This window comes from Rutidosis leptorrhynchoides, chromosome 2, assembly GCF_046630445.1.
Source record: "Rutidosis leptorrhynchoides isolate AG116_Rl617_1_P2 chromosome 2, CSIRO_AGI_Rlap_v1, whole genome shotgun sequence".
Lineage (NCBI taxonomy): Eukaryota > Viridiplantae > Streptophyta > Magnoliopsida > Asterales > Asteraceae > Rutidosis > Rutidosis leptorrhynchoides.
The window spans coordinates 7,791,024-7,808,144 of NC_092334.1; the positions used below are offsets into that span (position 1 = coordinate 7,791,024).

The 17,121-nt window shown below is 31.6% G+C and overlaps 2 protein-coding genes and 1 long non-coding RNA gene across 3 annotated transcripts; 1 reads left to right on the forward strand and 2 right to left on the reverse strand.

Annotated features, from left to right (window-relative positions):
- The first annotated feature begins 4,587 nt into the window (after nucleotides 1-4,587).
- LOC139890521 (uncharacterized) lies at nucleotides 4,588-5,477 on the forward strand. Its single transcript, XR_011773355.1, has 3 exons — nucleotides 4,588-4,725; nucleotides 4,818-4,939; nucleotides 5,173-5,477. It is a non-coding gene; the product is annotated as an uncharacterized lncRNA (long non-coding RNA).
- Nucleotides 5,478-13,713: 8,236 nt separating this feature from the next.
- LOC139890522 (multiprotein-bridging factor 1c) lies at nucleotides 13,714-14,297 on the reverse strand. The gene has a single exon (XM_071873394.1). It carries the CDS (start codon nucleotides 14,243-14,245, stop codon nucleotides 13,808-13,810), a length of 438 nt encoding a protein of 145 aa, XP_071729495.1. The 5' UTR covers nucleotides 14,246-14,297; the 3' UTR covers nucleotides 13,714-13,807.
- A 516-nt stretch (nucleotides 14,298-14,813) lies between these two features.
- On the reverse strand, nucleotides 14,814-16,416 carry LOC139887577 (uncharacterized). The gene is made up of 2 exons (XM_071870652.1): nucleotides 16,413-16,416; nucleotides 14,814-15,652 (listed from the first exon to the last, which is right to left on the reverse strand). The coding sequence occupies exons 1-2, from the start codon at nucleotides 16,414-16,416 to the stop codon at nucleotides 14,814-14,816; spliced, it is 843 nt and encodes a 280-aa protein (XP_071726753.1).
- Between the last annotated feature and the right edge of the window lie 705 nt (nucleotides 16,417-17,121).

Below are 17,121 nucleotides of genomic sequence, written 5' to 3' on the forward strand. Positions count from 1 at the left end.
TCATTACCATTGAACGTAAAATCCTAGGAATTCACCTAGAATTCATTAGGAATTCACCTAGAATTCATTAGGTCACCTGAACCAAATCGGGTGTCAACCGTAAGAACGGTGGTTGCATAGCATGGTCAAAGACAGGACCTTGTGCCAGACCGAAAAAATATAGGGTGATCTTTACTATTGCTCCTACAAAGGATAGTAATTGCATCCGACACGTTTTAGACCATAATCAAAAGCATGTCACGGGACATTGCCTTAACAGTTGCTTGTTCGACGCTTTCCTTTACAACCGGACGGTAGTTTACCGAAAGGTAATATACGGAGCAAGTATACTGGACGTGTTGCTTTCCCAATACAAGGTTAGCAAGTGGGTGACACAAAACCATAAGTTTTGAGCTAAAATTTTCAAATCTGAAACCCACAAAACCCACAAAAACAATTTCTCAAACACCGGTAAAGGGTTATTTCGGAAAACTTATCTAGGGTAAAAGCTAGATTGAATTTTCAAAAGATCAATTGTTTTCATAAAGATCCAATTTCCTAAAGGATCTAAATTTTCATAGTCATGTGGGATTGTAAACCACAACGTTACTATCATTGTTCATACCGCCAAATCGAAATCACTGATGTACAAAGTGTGAAGAATAAAGAAGTGATTCTAATATTTTTATTTCAAGACTATATTGCATGAGGACAAGCAACGCTCAAGTGTGGGAATATTTGATAATGCTAAAAATGAACATATATTTCATAGCATTATCCCTCAAGAAAGACAAGCTTTTAGTTGCAATTGTTCTATTTACAAGTGATATTCATTTAAATAATAAAAGGTGAAGACAAAAGACAGATTCGACGAATTGAAGACGCAAATGACCAAAAAGCTCAAAAGTACAAAGTACAATCCAAGTGGTTCAATTTATTGATGAGAAACGTCCAAAAATGATAAGAGTACAAGCCGCAAAACGCAAAATACAAGATATTAAATTGTACGCAAGGACGTTCGAAAATCCGGAACCGGGACCAGAGTCAACTCTCAACGCTCGATGCAACGGACTAAAAATTACAAGTCAACTATGCACATGAATATAATATAATATATAATTAATTCTTAAAATTATATATATATTATATTATATATTAAAACCGTCGGCAAACAAGAAAACAAAGTTATGTGAGCTGTCCCTAGACTCCATACGATCGCATGGAAAATGCAAAGGAAATCCATGCGATCGCATGGCCCCAAATTTCTGGCCACATCTATAAATTTCGCATTTTTTCGGCCGAATATCACACATCTTTTCTAATCTATCTCTCACTCTCTACGTAATATATATATATATATATATATATATATATATATATATATATATATATATATATATATATATATATATATATATATATATTAACTTTAATTTTAATTTTAATTTTAATTTTAATTTTAATTTTAATAATAAGGGTATGTTAGCGAATGTTGTAAGGGTGTAAATCGAAATTCTGTCCGTGTAACGCTACGCTATTATTAATCATTGTAAGTTATGTTCAACCTTTTTAAATTAATGTCTCGTAGCTAAGTTATTATTATGCTTATTTAAATTGAAGTAATCATGATGTTGGGCTAAAATATTAAGATTGGGTAATTGGGCTTTGTACCATAATTGGGGTTTGGACAAAAGAACGACACTTGTGAAAATTAGACTATGGGCTATTAATGGGCTTTATATTTGTTTAATTGAATGATAGTTCGTTAATTTAATATAAAGATTTACAATTGGATGTACCTATAAATAACCATATACACTCGATCGGACACGATGGGCGGGATATTTATAAGTACTAATAATCGTTCATTTAACAGGACACGGGAATGGATTAATAGTCAATGGACTTATTAAAACAGGGGTGAATTATATACAAGGAAAATTGGTGTAATTATAGTTTAAGTCCCCAATTAGTTGGAATATTTAACTTCGGATATAAGGATAATTTGACGAGGATACTCGCACTTTATATTTATGACTGATGGATAGTTATGGACAAAAACCAGATGGACATATTGAATAATCTAGGACAAAGGATAATTAACCCATGGTAATAAACTAAAATCAATACGTCGAACATCATGATTACGGAAGTTTAAATATGCATAATTCCTTTATTTCATATTTCATCGCACTTTTATTTACTGTCATCTCTCTATATATTAAAGTAAACACACAATTGAGTGACAAATCCCTTTAAAAATAAATTCTAGCCATCCAATTTGTTGATCTCCATCAATCTTGACCATACAATAAGGATAATACACTTAATCACGTGATTAGACCCTTCCTTAGCATCTAATCAGACTAAAATGCCCTCATCAAAATTAAACAAGCGGGGTTGGGCATCTGTTTTAGGGTTCAAGCAAAGAAACCTCATTTGCATTTACACGCTCCATTCTTCATCATTCTTCCTTCTTACGCTACACTCCTGCATTCAATTAGGGTTGCGATTCAAAAATCATTTTCCATTCTCTCAATGAAACCCAAGCCCTCAATCGGAATACATATAGATTCAACCGAATCGCGTATGAGTTTCATACGAATCAAGGTCCAAGTGTTCGATTCAATCTCATCGTTTAATTCACGAATCAGAGATTAGAAAATCAACGGTACGATCATATTGTTGATAATTTTTTATAATTTTTTTTATTTATAATTCATATGAAACACGAAGATGTTTTAGAAGTTTATGGCTAAGCGTTCTAAAAATTAAGAGGTTTCATTATTTGCGGTTTCTTTGTTTACAGGCGACAGTTACGATTCAGGAGGTTACAAATGCAATTTTCTGAAATCGAAATTCCAATTCAAAATTCTAATCAAAATTCTTTGTGATGTCGCTGTTAAATTCATTGCCGCCATTGATATCTATGTTTTTCCAATCAGTCTATGGTATGGGTTCTTTAACTGACAATTAATTTGATGCTTCTTCTTAATTAATTAGTCTTCCTACCTGAATTTACGATTTCGAAACATATTTACGCAATTAGTCACCGCCCGCCATTGGTATCTCTGTTGTTTTGTTCTTCACATTACAATTAGTCATTATCACATTGTTTAAATCAACTTTTTATATGTTTATTTCAGGTTTCTGTTTCAACTTAGTATCTGCAGCTTTGTTTTATTTTTTTTGTTAAGGTAATGGCTGTTCACTTTCTTGCTGTATTATGACTTTAGGATTTATGTTGTAATATACTTGATCATTTTGTTGTGCTACTGCTACTGTGTGTTGTTAACACCTAACAAAAAACAAAAAAAAATTGGAATTGGTAAGAAACATATACAACCGGTTTGATGCGGTGAGTAAAAAAAATAGGATTAGCTATTGTAAAAAAAATAGTTGGAATAATCAGCTAAGAGTTGTTATCAATAGAAGAAGCTATTGTAAAAAAATACTCCGTATAATTTAAAAACTGACTGATTTTTAGGTAAACGGGTCAAAGTTGTTATCATTTATCATTTGTAATTGTCCTAAATATAATAATGCACTACATTTTTTTATCGGCTCTATGTTCAACAACATTAGTTTAAGGTTCCTTGGCTACTTCAAAGGATCTTTCCTGTAAGTAATGGCCTGATTCCGCATACCCATCGTCGTTCGTTTCACCGCTGATATGTCCTGGGCAAAAGCCGGTCCTGAGGTAACAGCCCTAACAATTGGAGTTAACATTGTTTTATGATTGCTCAGGAAAGTATAATTGCTGGTAAATGGTTGGATTTGGCTTCTTTTATGAATGCTTCTAGTGATTTAGTATTCTCTAAAGCTTCTAATAAAGGTAATTGGTTACATATATAGCTGTATATATGCACAGGTTTTAATGTATGTATGTGTATATGGTTCCAAACTGGAATTGTGTAGAAATTGATGAAATTAGGGTTCTTTATCATGTTTATCATATTTAATTCGATTTGAAGTTTACATGTATCAACAGTAACAATTACGTCTAATGTTGATTAGGGTTCTTCATCGTGCATATCGTATTTGATTCGACTTGAAGTTTACATACATCAACAAGACACCACGAAGAGAGAGGCAAAAAAATTAAAATTAGGTTTTATCAGATATATATTATATATAAAGTGATTTGACCGCAATTAGGGATTGCAAAATCAAAGGGTTAGTTATATTATTTATTTGTTAATATATGGGTTTGTACGATGTAGTGTTCGAATGTGGTTTTTTCTGTTTAAAGCTCTTAAGTTATATAATTAGGTGTTATGTATATTTTTAGTTTAGTATTTGGCAGGAATTTTTCGTAGTTAGTATTTGGTTGTTACGATTTGAAGAGTTATACAATTAAGAGGTATACGATTTCGATGTTTAGGGTACGTAATTTAGCCGTTGATATTTAGTTTGTGTAATTTGTGATTGGCGGTATGTGTTACCTGTTTCTGCCCCAGAGCCTTTTACTAAGAGTGTTGTTGTTACTGATTAGGCTTTTTTCTCGATTTATGTGATGATTCTGAAATTAAGTGTTAGGGTTATGGTATATTTGTTGATTGGTGGAAGTACGTGTCAGGTCTTGCTGATATGATGTTGTTTTGTTAGAAACGATTAATTTAGTGAAGGATGTGCCTGGGAATTGTGGAAAGAAGGCAGCTGATGCGATGAAAAACGAGCAGGATTATGCTGGTAAAGTCACAACATCAGACACCTGAAAACGTACAGTAACCTTGCAAATCTAAGGTGAGTTCTAAAAAATTTAAATGTTTCTTAGGCTTTTATAACAATGATCAGGGACTAACCAGCAACAACCACAATATATCAACTCCGTGCAGTGGTACATTGTTCCACTGACTATGGAATGAGCAGGCAATGAATTTTGACATCGAAGGATACTAATCATTGCTCAAACCAGTTGTTCCGGCCATTATCTCTAGTTGGGTTATGAACTACAAAGGTATCATTTTTCAGCCATATATATTCACTCTAATTCATACACTCTTACTCACCCATGCCTTACATCAATCATAACCAGTGGTTATGGTTAATTATGTATTTTCTACTGGTACTACTTGCAAGGCCATGGATCAACATTAAGTTAAATTTTTCTGCATTATTGTTTTATGAAGTTATTATGTTACAATCCATTTTAGTTAATTTTTGGGTTTTTTCCTATTTTCGATCATGAAGATGGTTTTTCTGAGGTTAATGTTTCTGCATACTTAAGAATATGGAAGGTGATCATAAATTTTGGTATTTGAGGATCAAGAGTTGTATTCTGATATTTCCAATGATTGCTGACAGCATGCTTTGAATTTGGTGTATCATGCTAAAAGTGTCCAATGTTGTTGTGGTAATGAAATGCCAGATTGGATGAATGCGCCCAGTCCAACTTCTCTTTGTTAATTTTGGTCAGATTATAGAATATGATGTGTGCAGTTGTATCTTAAAAACACTTATATAATCTTCAAGTGTGTATTGATTTTATTGTGTCAATTGGGTATGGGTCAGCAACAATGTGTGAATTGCTAGATGAAAGCTATATGGGTCGGTGGAGATTTCGCATGGTGGATGAGTAAGATATCTGATCCAACTTAGGATAGAATTTGTTGGATCAATTTTGATTACTATATATGGGAGTTAATCAAAAGAATTGTTTTTTTGACTTTACCATACCATACAACTGAAAGTCAAGATGGAGCATTTGAATTGACTGAAGGTAGCTTGAGCATTTTTCTGGTATATACATATAAATGACTTTTATGGATGTTGTATTTTTGTTTAATTGATTCATGATTTGATTTTAATTATGACTCATATGTGCGTATTGTGTCTGTGTGGTTTTTTTGAATTATGCTGTCTTGAACTAGCATGTTCATATAAAGCATACATATTGTAATTAGTTTTTTCAAGTTACAAGTTACATTTTATATAGGTTATAAGTTTGAGGAGTAATCTAAACTCATTTACATAATTTGTTTTCACCTTTTCCACATGAAGGATTCAAACTGAGGCTTCACAAACTTTCAACAACTTATCCCGGGTTAGAATTCTTACAGAGCATGCCCGAGTTTCAAGAGAGATACAATAAAATCCTTTTACCTATTTATGTGTTACTTTATTATTTATAGTATTTTAGGAGTTCATTAATCATTTTTTTACATTTCTATTGTGATGGTCAGCTGACAGAATATTATACTACGTGAATACAACGAGTAACGGCTGTCTTACTCTATAAGAGCTCAAGTGTGGGAATTAAGCTTCTTCAATGCTTCATTATGATGAAAATGAAGATATAAACAAAGTTCTAAAATAGTTTCATATAATTATAATTATTCTTTCTATAAAATAAATTAAAATGGTTGTACAACTATTATTTTCATGCAAATTCTTTTCTTATGAGCACTACATTCACTTACAGGATTTTTAACAGAATATTCTCCCAGGTTTGCAAATAATTAAAATAATGTCAATTTCATTATTATTTTAATGTTTTTGTTATTATTTTGTTTTACTTTCCAACACTTTTTAAGTAGTTACATTTTTAACCTACTTGCGTATGAATGGGTCGATTGTGGATAAGTTTGTTGTTTGAATTTGTCATACAAATTAGTGTTCTTTCATTCACATTTGTTAATTGTAGCTTATTTGTAAATTCCATTGTAGTTACCTAATTAGTTTAATTATCTTTTATTCAGTTGGGTATTGTTAAAAGATTATACATAATGATGTTATTTAATATTGAGACATGGTACGTCAGTTTCCATATAATTAATGTTTCAACGTATTGTCACTATAACGAGCTTCTGTTTTGGTACAGGTATTGAAAGGGAATATAAGATTTTTTTGCAGGGTTCGACCTTTATTGGTTGATGATGCCGTTGACACTGAAACAAAGGTTGCTACTTATCCGACATCAATCTAAAATCTTGGCCTACGCGTTGAACTAATGCGACAAGGTACTATAAAAATATATCCTTTTGGGCATAGTCGACTTTCTTGACCAGGTTTAGTACTCTTATCTGTAACATTTTTTTTTCTTTTTTGCTTTTAAAAAGGGCAAAAGCATTATTTCGTGTTTGATAAGGTGTTCTTGCCTGAATCATTACAACAAGAGGTATTTGTGGAGGTCTCACAACTTGTACAAAGTGCTTTGGATTGTTATATGGTAATTTATGTTGCTAACTATCTTATAACATAATATCGAACAAAAATGATATGGATTTGGGTTGAAAAAAACATTTTTAGTTCGGTCAAATGGGTCAAAAGTTGATCTACACATTTTTTTGAGTTTTTCTAAATAAATAATGAGTTGGTTATATTTACTAGAACCTAACTATTGCATAATAATCTAAATCTTTAACTAAAACGATATAATAGGTAGTATAATTCTTGCACGATAATACATTAGGTGACTTTTAGCCCGTTTTACCCATTTGGACAATAAAAGATATGTTATAAACACAGAATCTTATAACAAGGGTATTTGGCAGAGTGGCTATTTCAACCCATTTATGAAATTAGTTAATTCTGTTATATTTACTAGTTGCAAATGGGTAAATTCTCATTGGAACTGGTCGAATGGGTTGAACTTGAAAGTAACCTGAATGGTTTATAGATGCTTACAAACTGATAAATTACTTTTATCAGAAATTTTTTAGGCTTTCTTTAATTAATTTACGTGATCACTTTTGAAACTTCAATCATGCATCTACTTTTACCAGCTTTGATCATTTGATAAAAGTCATCTTAGAATTTATAGTCTTTCATGATGTATCCAGCTTGACCTTTATTAATTAACCATACACTTTTGAAACTTCAAACTTTCTTTATGTTTTCATAATATGTTGACTTTTTTCAGTTACTGTATGCAGGTACTTATGGAAGAGGCTCCCGCATTCTGAAAATGCGACAAATGTGAACAAAGTAAGGTGATTTCACCAACAAAAACCTTTAGAGGTCAAAAACCCGAATCTTGTGCACCAAAAAGCGCTTATACAACCATAAAAGCCACAGGAAATACAGAATTTTTAATGAAAAAGAGTCCACTAGCCGCCACAGTTACAAAGAGGCACGGGTCGATAAAGGCAATACACAGTTTAAGGTATGTTTGAACTTACGTTATGAATCGTAAGGTCACAAATTAAGGTATGTTTGAACTGATGTTGTTACTCAAATATGTTAAAGTTAATCTTGATTAGGGTTTAAATCCGTTCAATTCACATCAATTGATTACGGGCGGTTAGCTGACTGATCAATCACACTTGATTCATCTTCTTTGTGTGTGTATATATACAGATAGAAATTGTTTTATAGATAGTTTTGGAATCGAATCGGATAATAGCAGGGCAACACCGGACCAAAAACCCCTTCGCTGCTAATTAACATATTTTCCGGTGAGTGATCTTTCATTTGTTATTATCATTTGCGATTTACCTTTCATCTGGGTTATTTCCATCCTGAAAATATTTCAACATCTATTCATCAAAAGCCCAAACTTTCTAACTTTATCCCCCTTTTTTAACGTTACCGCCTACAGTTGCTTAATGTGGGTAATTAAAATATGTTACAATCTTGAGTTGATTGGGAATCAGAGTATCAGACCATGTGTGTTCTTTTCCAGTTCCATGCACCAAATTAATCTAAAAATGTAAGCTTTTTAGCAGATTCTAGAATAGATGGCTATTTACTTAGTATCAGACAATATCATTTTTCTTTAAAAAATATTCATAAGTCAAGTTGGGACTTCCATAAAATGAGAGAATTGATGATTGCAACTTAGGCGGGTTGGCGAATTGGGTTAAGTGTAAAATATTGTAGCAAATTGGTAAGTTATTTATAAGTGAAGTTGGTCTAATACACTTATGGTCAATGACTTTGGTATCATGATACTCCATAAGGTAAAAATAGATTTCTTTTTGTTAGCAGCATTCGATGTCAAAATTTTCCTTCAAAAAGAAAAACCAGTTAACGTAACGGAAACTGATGTTGAATATTATAGGTGTCTTTCAACTTCTAACAGAATTCGAGTTCTAAGAGGTCGAATTGTGGGAGATGAGAACACCTGAATTTGGATCAATTGAATGCGGGTTTGCTCTACATAGGAACTTGGTAGCATGCATTAGTTAATCATGCCAGGTGTTTGATAAGATGTTCGATACTCTAATTTTTGTGAAGTATAGCTTGCTTATTTGGTTATTATGTGCTTCGTATTTTTTTTTGTTTTACTGAAGTATAGCTTATCCGATAATTTCCTTGATTTAAGAAATATGTCTACAATTCAGGACAACTACTTAATTTGCTTTGATTTGTATCTTATACGGGTCCAGTCTTTTTGCATAATAAGTTATGACTTCTGTTGACTGAATTTATGTCTGTAGGAAGAAAAATGGCAGGATTTTTAGTGATCTGAATGTTGTAGAGATGGTGGTCAACGCAAAAGCAGTGGCACAGTACAAAATGTGTTAAAGGTCTCCGAGCAGTACAAAAGGTGTTAAAGGTCTTCGGGCATTTAGTTAACAGTTAAATTCAGTATCTCGATGTAAATAAGTTGGTATAGTAAAAAATGGTATGGACAAGGAATTCGGGCATTGGGTGTAAGAGACCCAACTTGAAGTTTTTCTTTCAGCAAATAAACATATACATGTATTGTCTTGAAGAAAACGATTTGAGGTTGTATTATTAAAATTCACATTGTTTAAACACTCGGTAGAGGTGGAAAACTGATCACAGGCCAACAATATTCAGGTTTTGAGACAATAACGTTTGTTACGGCCACACCATTTGATTATGGCAGTGGTCATGTTAATCCCAAACCGCTTTGGATCCTGGCCTCATTTTTGATGCATGTTTGTTCTTTTTATGCACAACTAATATGGTATGAACTCAAGTTTGCAAATTGAATGGGTTGGGTTATCCTAAAAACTTATTGACGACATTTTTGACTCCCAACAACAATTATTATGTCAAACATAACTACATAAATTTATAATGTCTCTTTTTATAAAGTCTTAGCCTTATAAATATTGGCCTTATAACTACTAAATTGTTTTATTGACAAAAAAATCTACACATTATAAATCATGTAGCACTGTTATTCAGTTGATTTACTATAAACCTAACAAATACTTATTAACATTTAATGATTCTAACAAGTCAACACATGTTCAAAACTTACAGATCCTGCCTTACCATAAACATTATTTCTTTATGAACACTCACATAGCCCCGCGAATTCGCGGGTCCTCCACTAGTTATATTTAATTGCACTTTTAATTATCGTACTTTTTAATTATCGCAATTTTATTTATTGTCATTTTATTTATCGCACTTTAATTATTGTCATTTACTTTACACTTTAAATTAAGTTATATTTATTTTTAATATTTTACATTAGATTTTAACTGCGACTAAAGTTTTAAAATCGACAAACCGGTCATTAAACGGTAAAAACCCCCCTTTTATAATAATAATACTACTTATATATATATATATATATATATATATATATATATATATATATATATATATATATATATATATATATATATATATATATATATATATATATATATATATATATATATATATATATATATTTATATTTACAAATATAGTTTTAAAAATATAGCGTTAAACTCAGCTAGCTCCCTGTGGAACGAACCGGACTTACTAAAAACTACACTACTCTACGATTAGGTACACTGCCTATAAGTGTTGTAGCAAGGTTTAGGTTTATTCCATAAATAAATAAATAAAATTTGTGTAATTTAATAGTATTTCGTAGTAAAATTATAACTATTTCATATACACCTCTGCTTTAACATCAGAGGGATTGAAGACTTGAGGTAACAGTTATAATTGATCCCAAATTATTTGTGAAGTGGACGTGTAACAAATTACAGACAGGAATCTAAACCAAGAAGAAGAAGATAAAAAAAATTAAAGCAGATAGTGATTGAAAACAGAATTCGATTATCTGATTTATGTATCTATCAATTTTGTTTTATTTGAGTATATCTGTATTACTAGTAAATTATAAATAAACTATTGTTAATAATTTAGTAGTAGTATTAGTAATAATAATAATAATAATAATAATAATAATAATAATAATAATAATAATAATAATAATAATAATAATAATAATAATAATAATAATAATAATAATAATAATAATAATAATAATAATAATAATAGAAATAATAGTAATAACAATATCAAAATAATGATAATAATAGAGATAATAATAACATTAATAATAATATTAGTGATAGTAAGTTATATTTTAATAACAATTAATAATAATTTTAATAATTTTTATAGAAATAATAATTTTATTAATAATGATAATGATAAAAATAAAACAATAATAATATTGCTAATACTTAATAATAATAATTTTTAATATAACAAAATAATATTACCACATAACTATTTATATGGAATGTATTATAATAAATTTCTATATATATATATATATATATATATATATATATATATATATATATATATATATATATATATATATATTACACATATTATCCTACAAATGTTAATATATGTAAATTCGTTATTAACTTCGTTAAAAAAATAAAATGATTATTTCTAAATAATGTATTCAAAGTTTTCATGTTATAATATATATATATATATATATATATATATATATATATATATATATATATATATATATATATATATATATATATATATATATATATATATATATATATATATATATATATATATATTCACATATATTCATATACACATAATTATTTACAATTAATTATTCGTGAATCGTCGAAAATGGTCGAAGGGTAATTGCATATATGAAAACAGTTCAATTTTTTTTTAGACTTAACCTAACAGACTTTTCTTATCGTGTCAAAAATATTCAATCGTATCGAGAGTTTGATTTAAAATTAGTCGAAATTTTCCGGGTCGTGACACAATTCTCGCAATATTTGCACAACGGTATGGGAATTGGTGATTCTAAATTTTGGAGGTTAATCGGGCCAGCTACAATTTGGGCTTTGTGAATTGCTCGCAATAATATCATCTTTAGAGGCGAATTCTCTTGTTGGACCTCCATTGTTCGTGAAGTGAAAATTAAAGTATTCATGTGGGCTATCGCGGCTAAGTTATGCTATTCGCACCAATCTAATGTTTGGTTTTCTAGTCCGAATCTACTGATATCACACATTTAGTTGAGCCATGTCTTTTGTTGAGGGTTTTTTTGTATTCACTTAAGCCTTTTGAATTATTGTACTTTGATAGTTTGATGTAATGTGCTCTCTAAGGTTTCTCCTGATGGAACTCCTTTTATTTCAATATATATCTTGTTTTTTCGCTTCAAAAAATATATCTTTCCCTTCTTTAAGTTAAATGAAAAGATGTTCAGAATATTGCTCATGATACATTAAACATGTATCATTTCATCTTTTAAGAGTAATATATATATATATATATATATATATATATATATATATATATATATATATATATATATATATATATATATATATATATATATATATATATATATATATATATATGGTAGGATCAAGAGGGAAGTAACCATTCGGGGGGAAGCGGGGGGAAGCAACTTTTTTTTTTCGTTTTTTGAAAAAACTTTGTTCACGAACATTATAGATTGGATAAAAATATGAACATTTAATAAAGACACTTTGTGATAAATATTTTTATTTTGGCGGAAAAACGCTCGAAGAAGTAATATATAACAATTATTGTGTTTTTCGAGCGTATGTTGAGGTTTTAAATATTAGGGTTTAGATATTATGGTTTATAGTGTTTAGATATTAGGGTTTAGAAATTTAGAGTTTAGGGTTTAGATTTAAGATTTATATTGAGTTTTTAACACGAACGGTTTAGAGTTTAGGGTTTGGTGTTTTGGGTTTAAGGAATATTATCTTGAAAAAAAACGTTCACATTATTCACGAACAATATTATCTTGAATGTTATTTTTGTCGATCGTTTTTCCGCCTAAATGATGACATTCATCATGAAGTGTCTTTTCTAAATGTTCATATTTTCATGTGATCTTGATGCCGAAAAAAAAATTCCAAAAAAAAAGGAAAAAAAAAAATTGCTTCCTCCCGCTTGATTACTTCCCCATTGATCCTGCCACTATGAAACATAGGTAAAAAAAACCTCGCGATCGCGAGGGTGCTCCGCGATCGCTGTGGTTATAAATAGAACTCTTATTTTTAGTTTTTGTTATTATGGGTTGTTGTGTTTGTATGCATATGACATTTACTAATTTTTTTACATTGAAAGTTTGCACCAATCCATTTTGCTCCAATTTTTGTTTACAGCGGAAATTAAAAAAAAAAATTCATTTACAAGACAATAGCCATTTAAAGCTATACAAGTTTGGGTAATCGAACTTCAAATTGCTCTTATTTTAAACATTCCTTTTCTTTGATGATGTTTATTGCGTAGGTGTTTTTTTTGCTTAAGAACATTCGTAATTACAGCTGTGTATGCACCTACTGTGTGGCGTATCTCTGGTACGAAGAGCGAACGACAAATTCGGTAATTGTCAATTTTGACAAGAGACCACATACCTAGTTTCATAATCATATTAAGAAGAGCATCTTTAACAAAAAGATATAAAAATTATTTTATTATTATCATTATTCTTTATTTTTATTATTTATTTATTTTCATTCTTACAAGAAAGTAAAAATACATACTCCGTATCTTTTTAAACAAGTTAATTTTTATATTTTTAATAATCTAAAATTTACATCACAAACGACCCAAATACAAGTTATTTTTCCAGATAACAATCACCAATTCACTTATGAATTTTCCCTCTTAGTTTAACACCAAGAACTCGTTCCATTTTGGCTAAAACCGCTTGATTCGGAACCGCTTTCCCATTCTCATACTCTTGAACAACTTGCGTCCTTTCATTAACCAATTTTCCCAATTCAGCTTGACTCATTTTCTTCCCTAACCTTGCCTTTTGAATCAATTGTCTCACCTCTAATCCCACTTTATCAAACGAACCGGGTTCGGCCGCTTCATCCAGTTTTCTAGCGTACACGGCTGTGGCGGGTGGTTTTTTATTCGAACCGCCATCGTATTTTTTGATGGTTTGGACCTGTGCACCTGATCGTAAAGCTTGTGTTACGGATTTTTGGTCACGTAGGACTTGAGATTTTGGTTTTGATTTTTGAAGGGTAACTGGTTCCCAATCTTGGGTGAATGATCCGATTGGTCTTGTTGGCATCGTTGATTTTATGAAACTGAGATGATTGACAGATTGAATAATTGGTGATTTTGATATACTTGTAATGATGAATTGAGATTAAGAGGTCATTGTATATATAGTGATTGAGAGTCTGGAAGGTTCTTTTTTTAGGAAATGAAATGCATTTGGAATTGGTGGTGTCTGGAAGGTTCATTGAATTTTGTTTTTGCGTTTTCCCCACGGCTAATTAAAAATAGAGATTTAAGAAAAATAATACTGTGTGAAATTCCTAAAATGAAAAGGAACTTGTTTCCCACAGTCAAGATCAATCAAGATCAAGATACTTTTGAAAATACGGAGAATAATGTAATTGTTTTGTAGATTTGTCTATAGATAACCTTTATAGCTATTTTTTTTTTTTTTGGAAAAGCAGACAGTTTTATTAATAAAATTAAGAAGGGCACAAGAAGGCAATTGGGAACATGCCAATACAGAATCAAGAACAGAAGCTTAAAACTAGAAAAGAGCTAACATGAAGCTATATGCAAAACACGACCTATGACAAAGAGATAATGCAATCGACTCAAACAATACATGACATGCGATATTAGCCCTGATCATCAATTGCCTTTGGGTTTAGAAGCCACCTATTCCAATCCACATGAGATCTTCTTGAGCGTTTCGAGATCCATTCAAAGGTTTTGACTTGTAGTTCATTAAGGATATTTGGGCCAACACCTTTTATTCCCTTGAAAATGTTATTATTTCTATTTTGCCAAATAAAGTAACAACCCGCCCATTTTACACCTTGCCAAATCTTTGAGGATACACTCGAGCTATCATTCTCCCGACATATGTCTTCAATGTTTTGGAAGTTTACGTTACTAATATTATTCCAACGAAAAATACGACCCCAAATATCTCTTGCCACCGGACAATGAAGAAAGATATGGTCAACCGATTCTAAATCAACATCACATAACGAACAACGAATAGAGCCGAGATCTAACCCACGTTTATCTAACTCTACTTTTACCGGGAGACGTTTATATCTTAGCCGCCATATGAAAATTTCCACCTTTTTTGGGATCAAATAGTTGAGGAGTGTACTAAGATGTGTAGAACCCGATCCACCAAGTTGTTTTTCATCAATAAGATTTGAAAGAACTTTGGTAGAGAAATTACCACTACTTTGTAATCTCCATTTCCAAGTGTCAATATCGCCAACATGAAACTTGAAGTTACATAACAGGCTTTCCAACGCTTGAAGATCAGAAAGTGTTCGGCCTCTAACAGGCCGATGCCAAGACCATACGAACACCCATGAATCACCATGTTTGACTATGCGATCCTTGACTAGAACTTCCTGATCAGTTTCAAAATGGAACAACCTAGGGAAACGATCTTTGAGAGCAATACCTTCGAACCAAGGATCCTTCCAAAAAACTACATCATCACCGTAACCAATAGCTCGTAAAAAGGAGTCAGTGAAAGGTGATCGAGCCTAGATCCGTCTTCCTCACGGAATTGGATCTAGGATCGAGTGCAATGAGGAGGATTGGGGTGTTGTTGTTTGTTTTGGGCCCTGATGATCGTTTTTCACTTTAACTATCAAGTGATCAACCACCCCGACCCGGTCTTCGTTATCGATTAGCATGATTCACCTTAACTCAATGTAAGAAGTCCTTGGGCAAAGTCACAAGTGAAATCTACAAAGGCTTAGGCAAATGGCAGAGAATCAACAACCTCTAAATGAGAGGCCAAGCTCTCTATTTATAGGTTTCGAGATATCCGCGATCCGCGAGTGCCTTAACTATCCGCGGAAACTCAGCGGATTAAACCGCAGTCTTTATATCAATGCGAAAACATGACCGCTGTGCTTATTTTCAGCGAATATTGCATAGTTTTGCCTTATAATTCGCGCAGTTCAGCCTTTGGCCTTTAGCCAATAAAATATACATATACAATGCTATGTATATGATCAAGTCCCCCCAGTTTATTATGATACATATTGCGAAACAAATGTATCATGATAAACTCTAAAAATTCGCAGTTATCGCAGTCAATATTCACCTTGAGGAATTTCGCATTAACCTAGTTACCGTTATAACAGTCAATGTTACCGTTTGAATTATCTCAATAGATTATTATCACAATTAACTCCGTCGCCTATATATATTGTGATCTGAAATCACAAATTCACTACTCATTTTTCCAAAATATCAAAGAATTACCCAATTCATCAATCAATCGTTATCATTTTAATCATTTTTTGCAGCTCTCTTTTAATTTGCAATGAAGATTAATGAGTTAGATAGGAAAGCTGATCCAAAAACTCTGATCACTAAACTATTAACGAGCCCGGAGGCTAAATCATCATCATCGAAAGAAAAGCAGCCCATTCCAATCGTTGATTTAACCTCTAAATCTCCTTATTCAAAGCCGAGTACTGCCAAGCGACCGTTACAAACACCGCCATCTTCGCAAAGCAAAAAACATAAACAACAGGAAACCGTTCCTCACGACGATCCATTTATACAGGAACACGAAGGGGAACAGCAAACTGGTATATTGTGAATTTGCCATTGAACATGTAAAATATATATTATTTTTATTTTGCCGACTAACCAACGACGTTATTTTGCAGGCGATTTTTCTGGTGATCCTATCTTTGCAAGTCCGAACACTTTTGATCAAATCACCGAATTGTTCCGCACTCCACCTGACTCTTATGGAGTGCGAATTGATGGTTTAGCAGGATATACTTACGCTTCAGCTGCCGCTGCTCTGGATCAGCGCCAACAGATGAAGTTAGCAATCCCCGGCGAGCTTCGCCGCGAGTTCTCTAAACTCTCTGCGCTGGACGCGCATAATAGTTTTGTTCAAAATTTCTACATGTGCTTTAATTCAGCATA

Bases quoted from the DNA above. Each gene is read 5' to 3' on its own strand.
- LOC139890522 (XM_071873394.1), bottom strand. From the start codon at position 14,245: ATGCCAACAAGACCAATCGGATCATTCACCCAAGATTGGGAACCAGTT.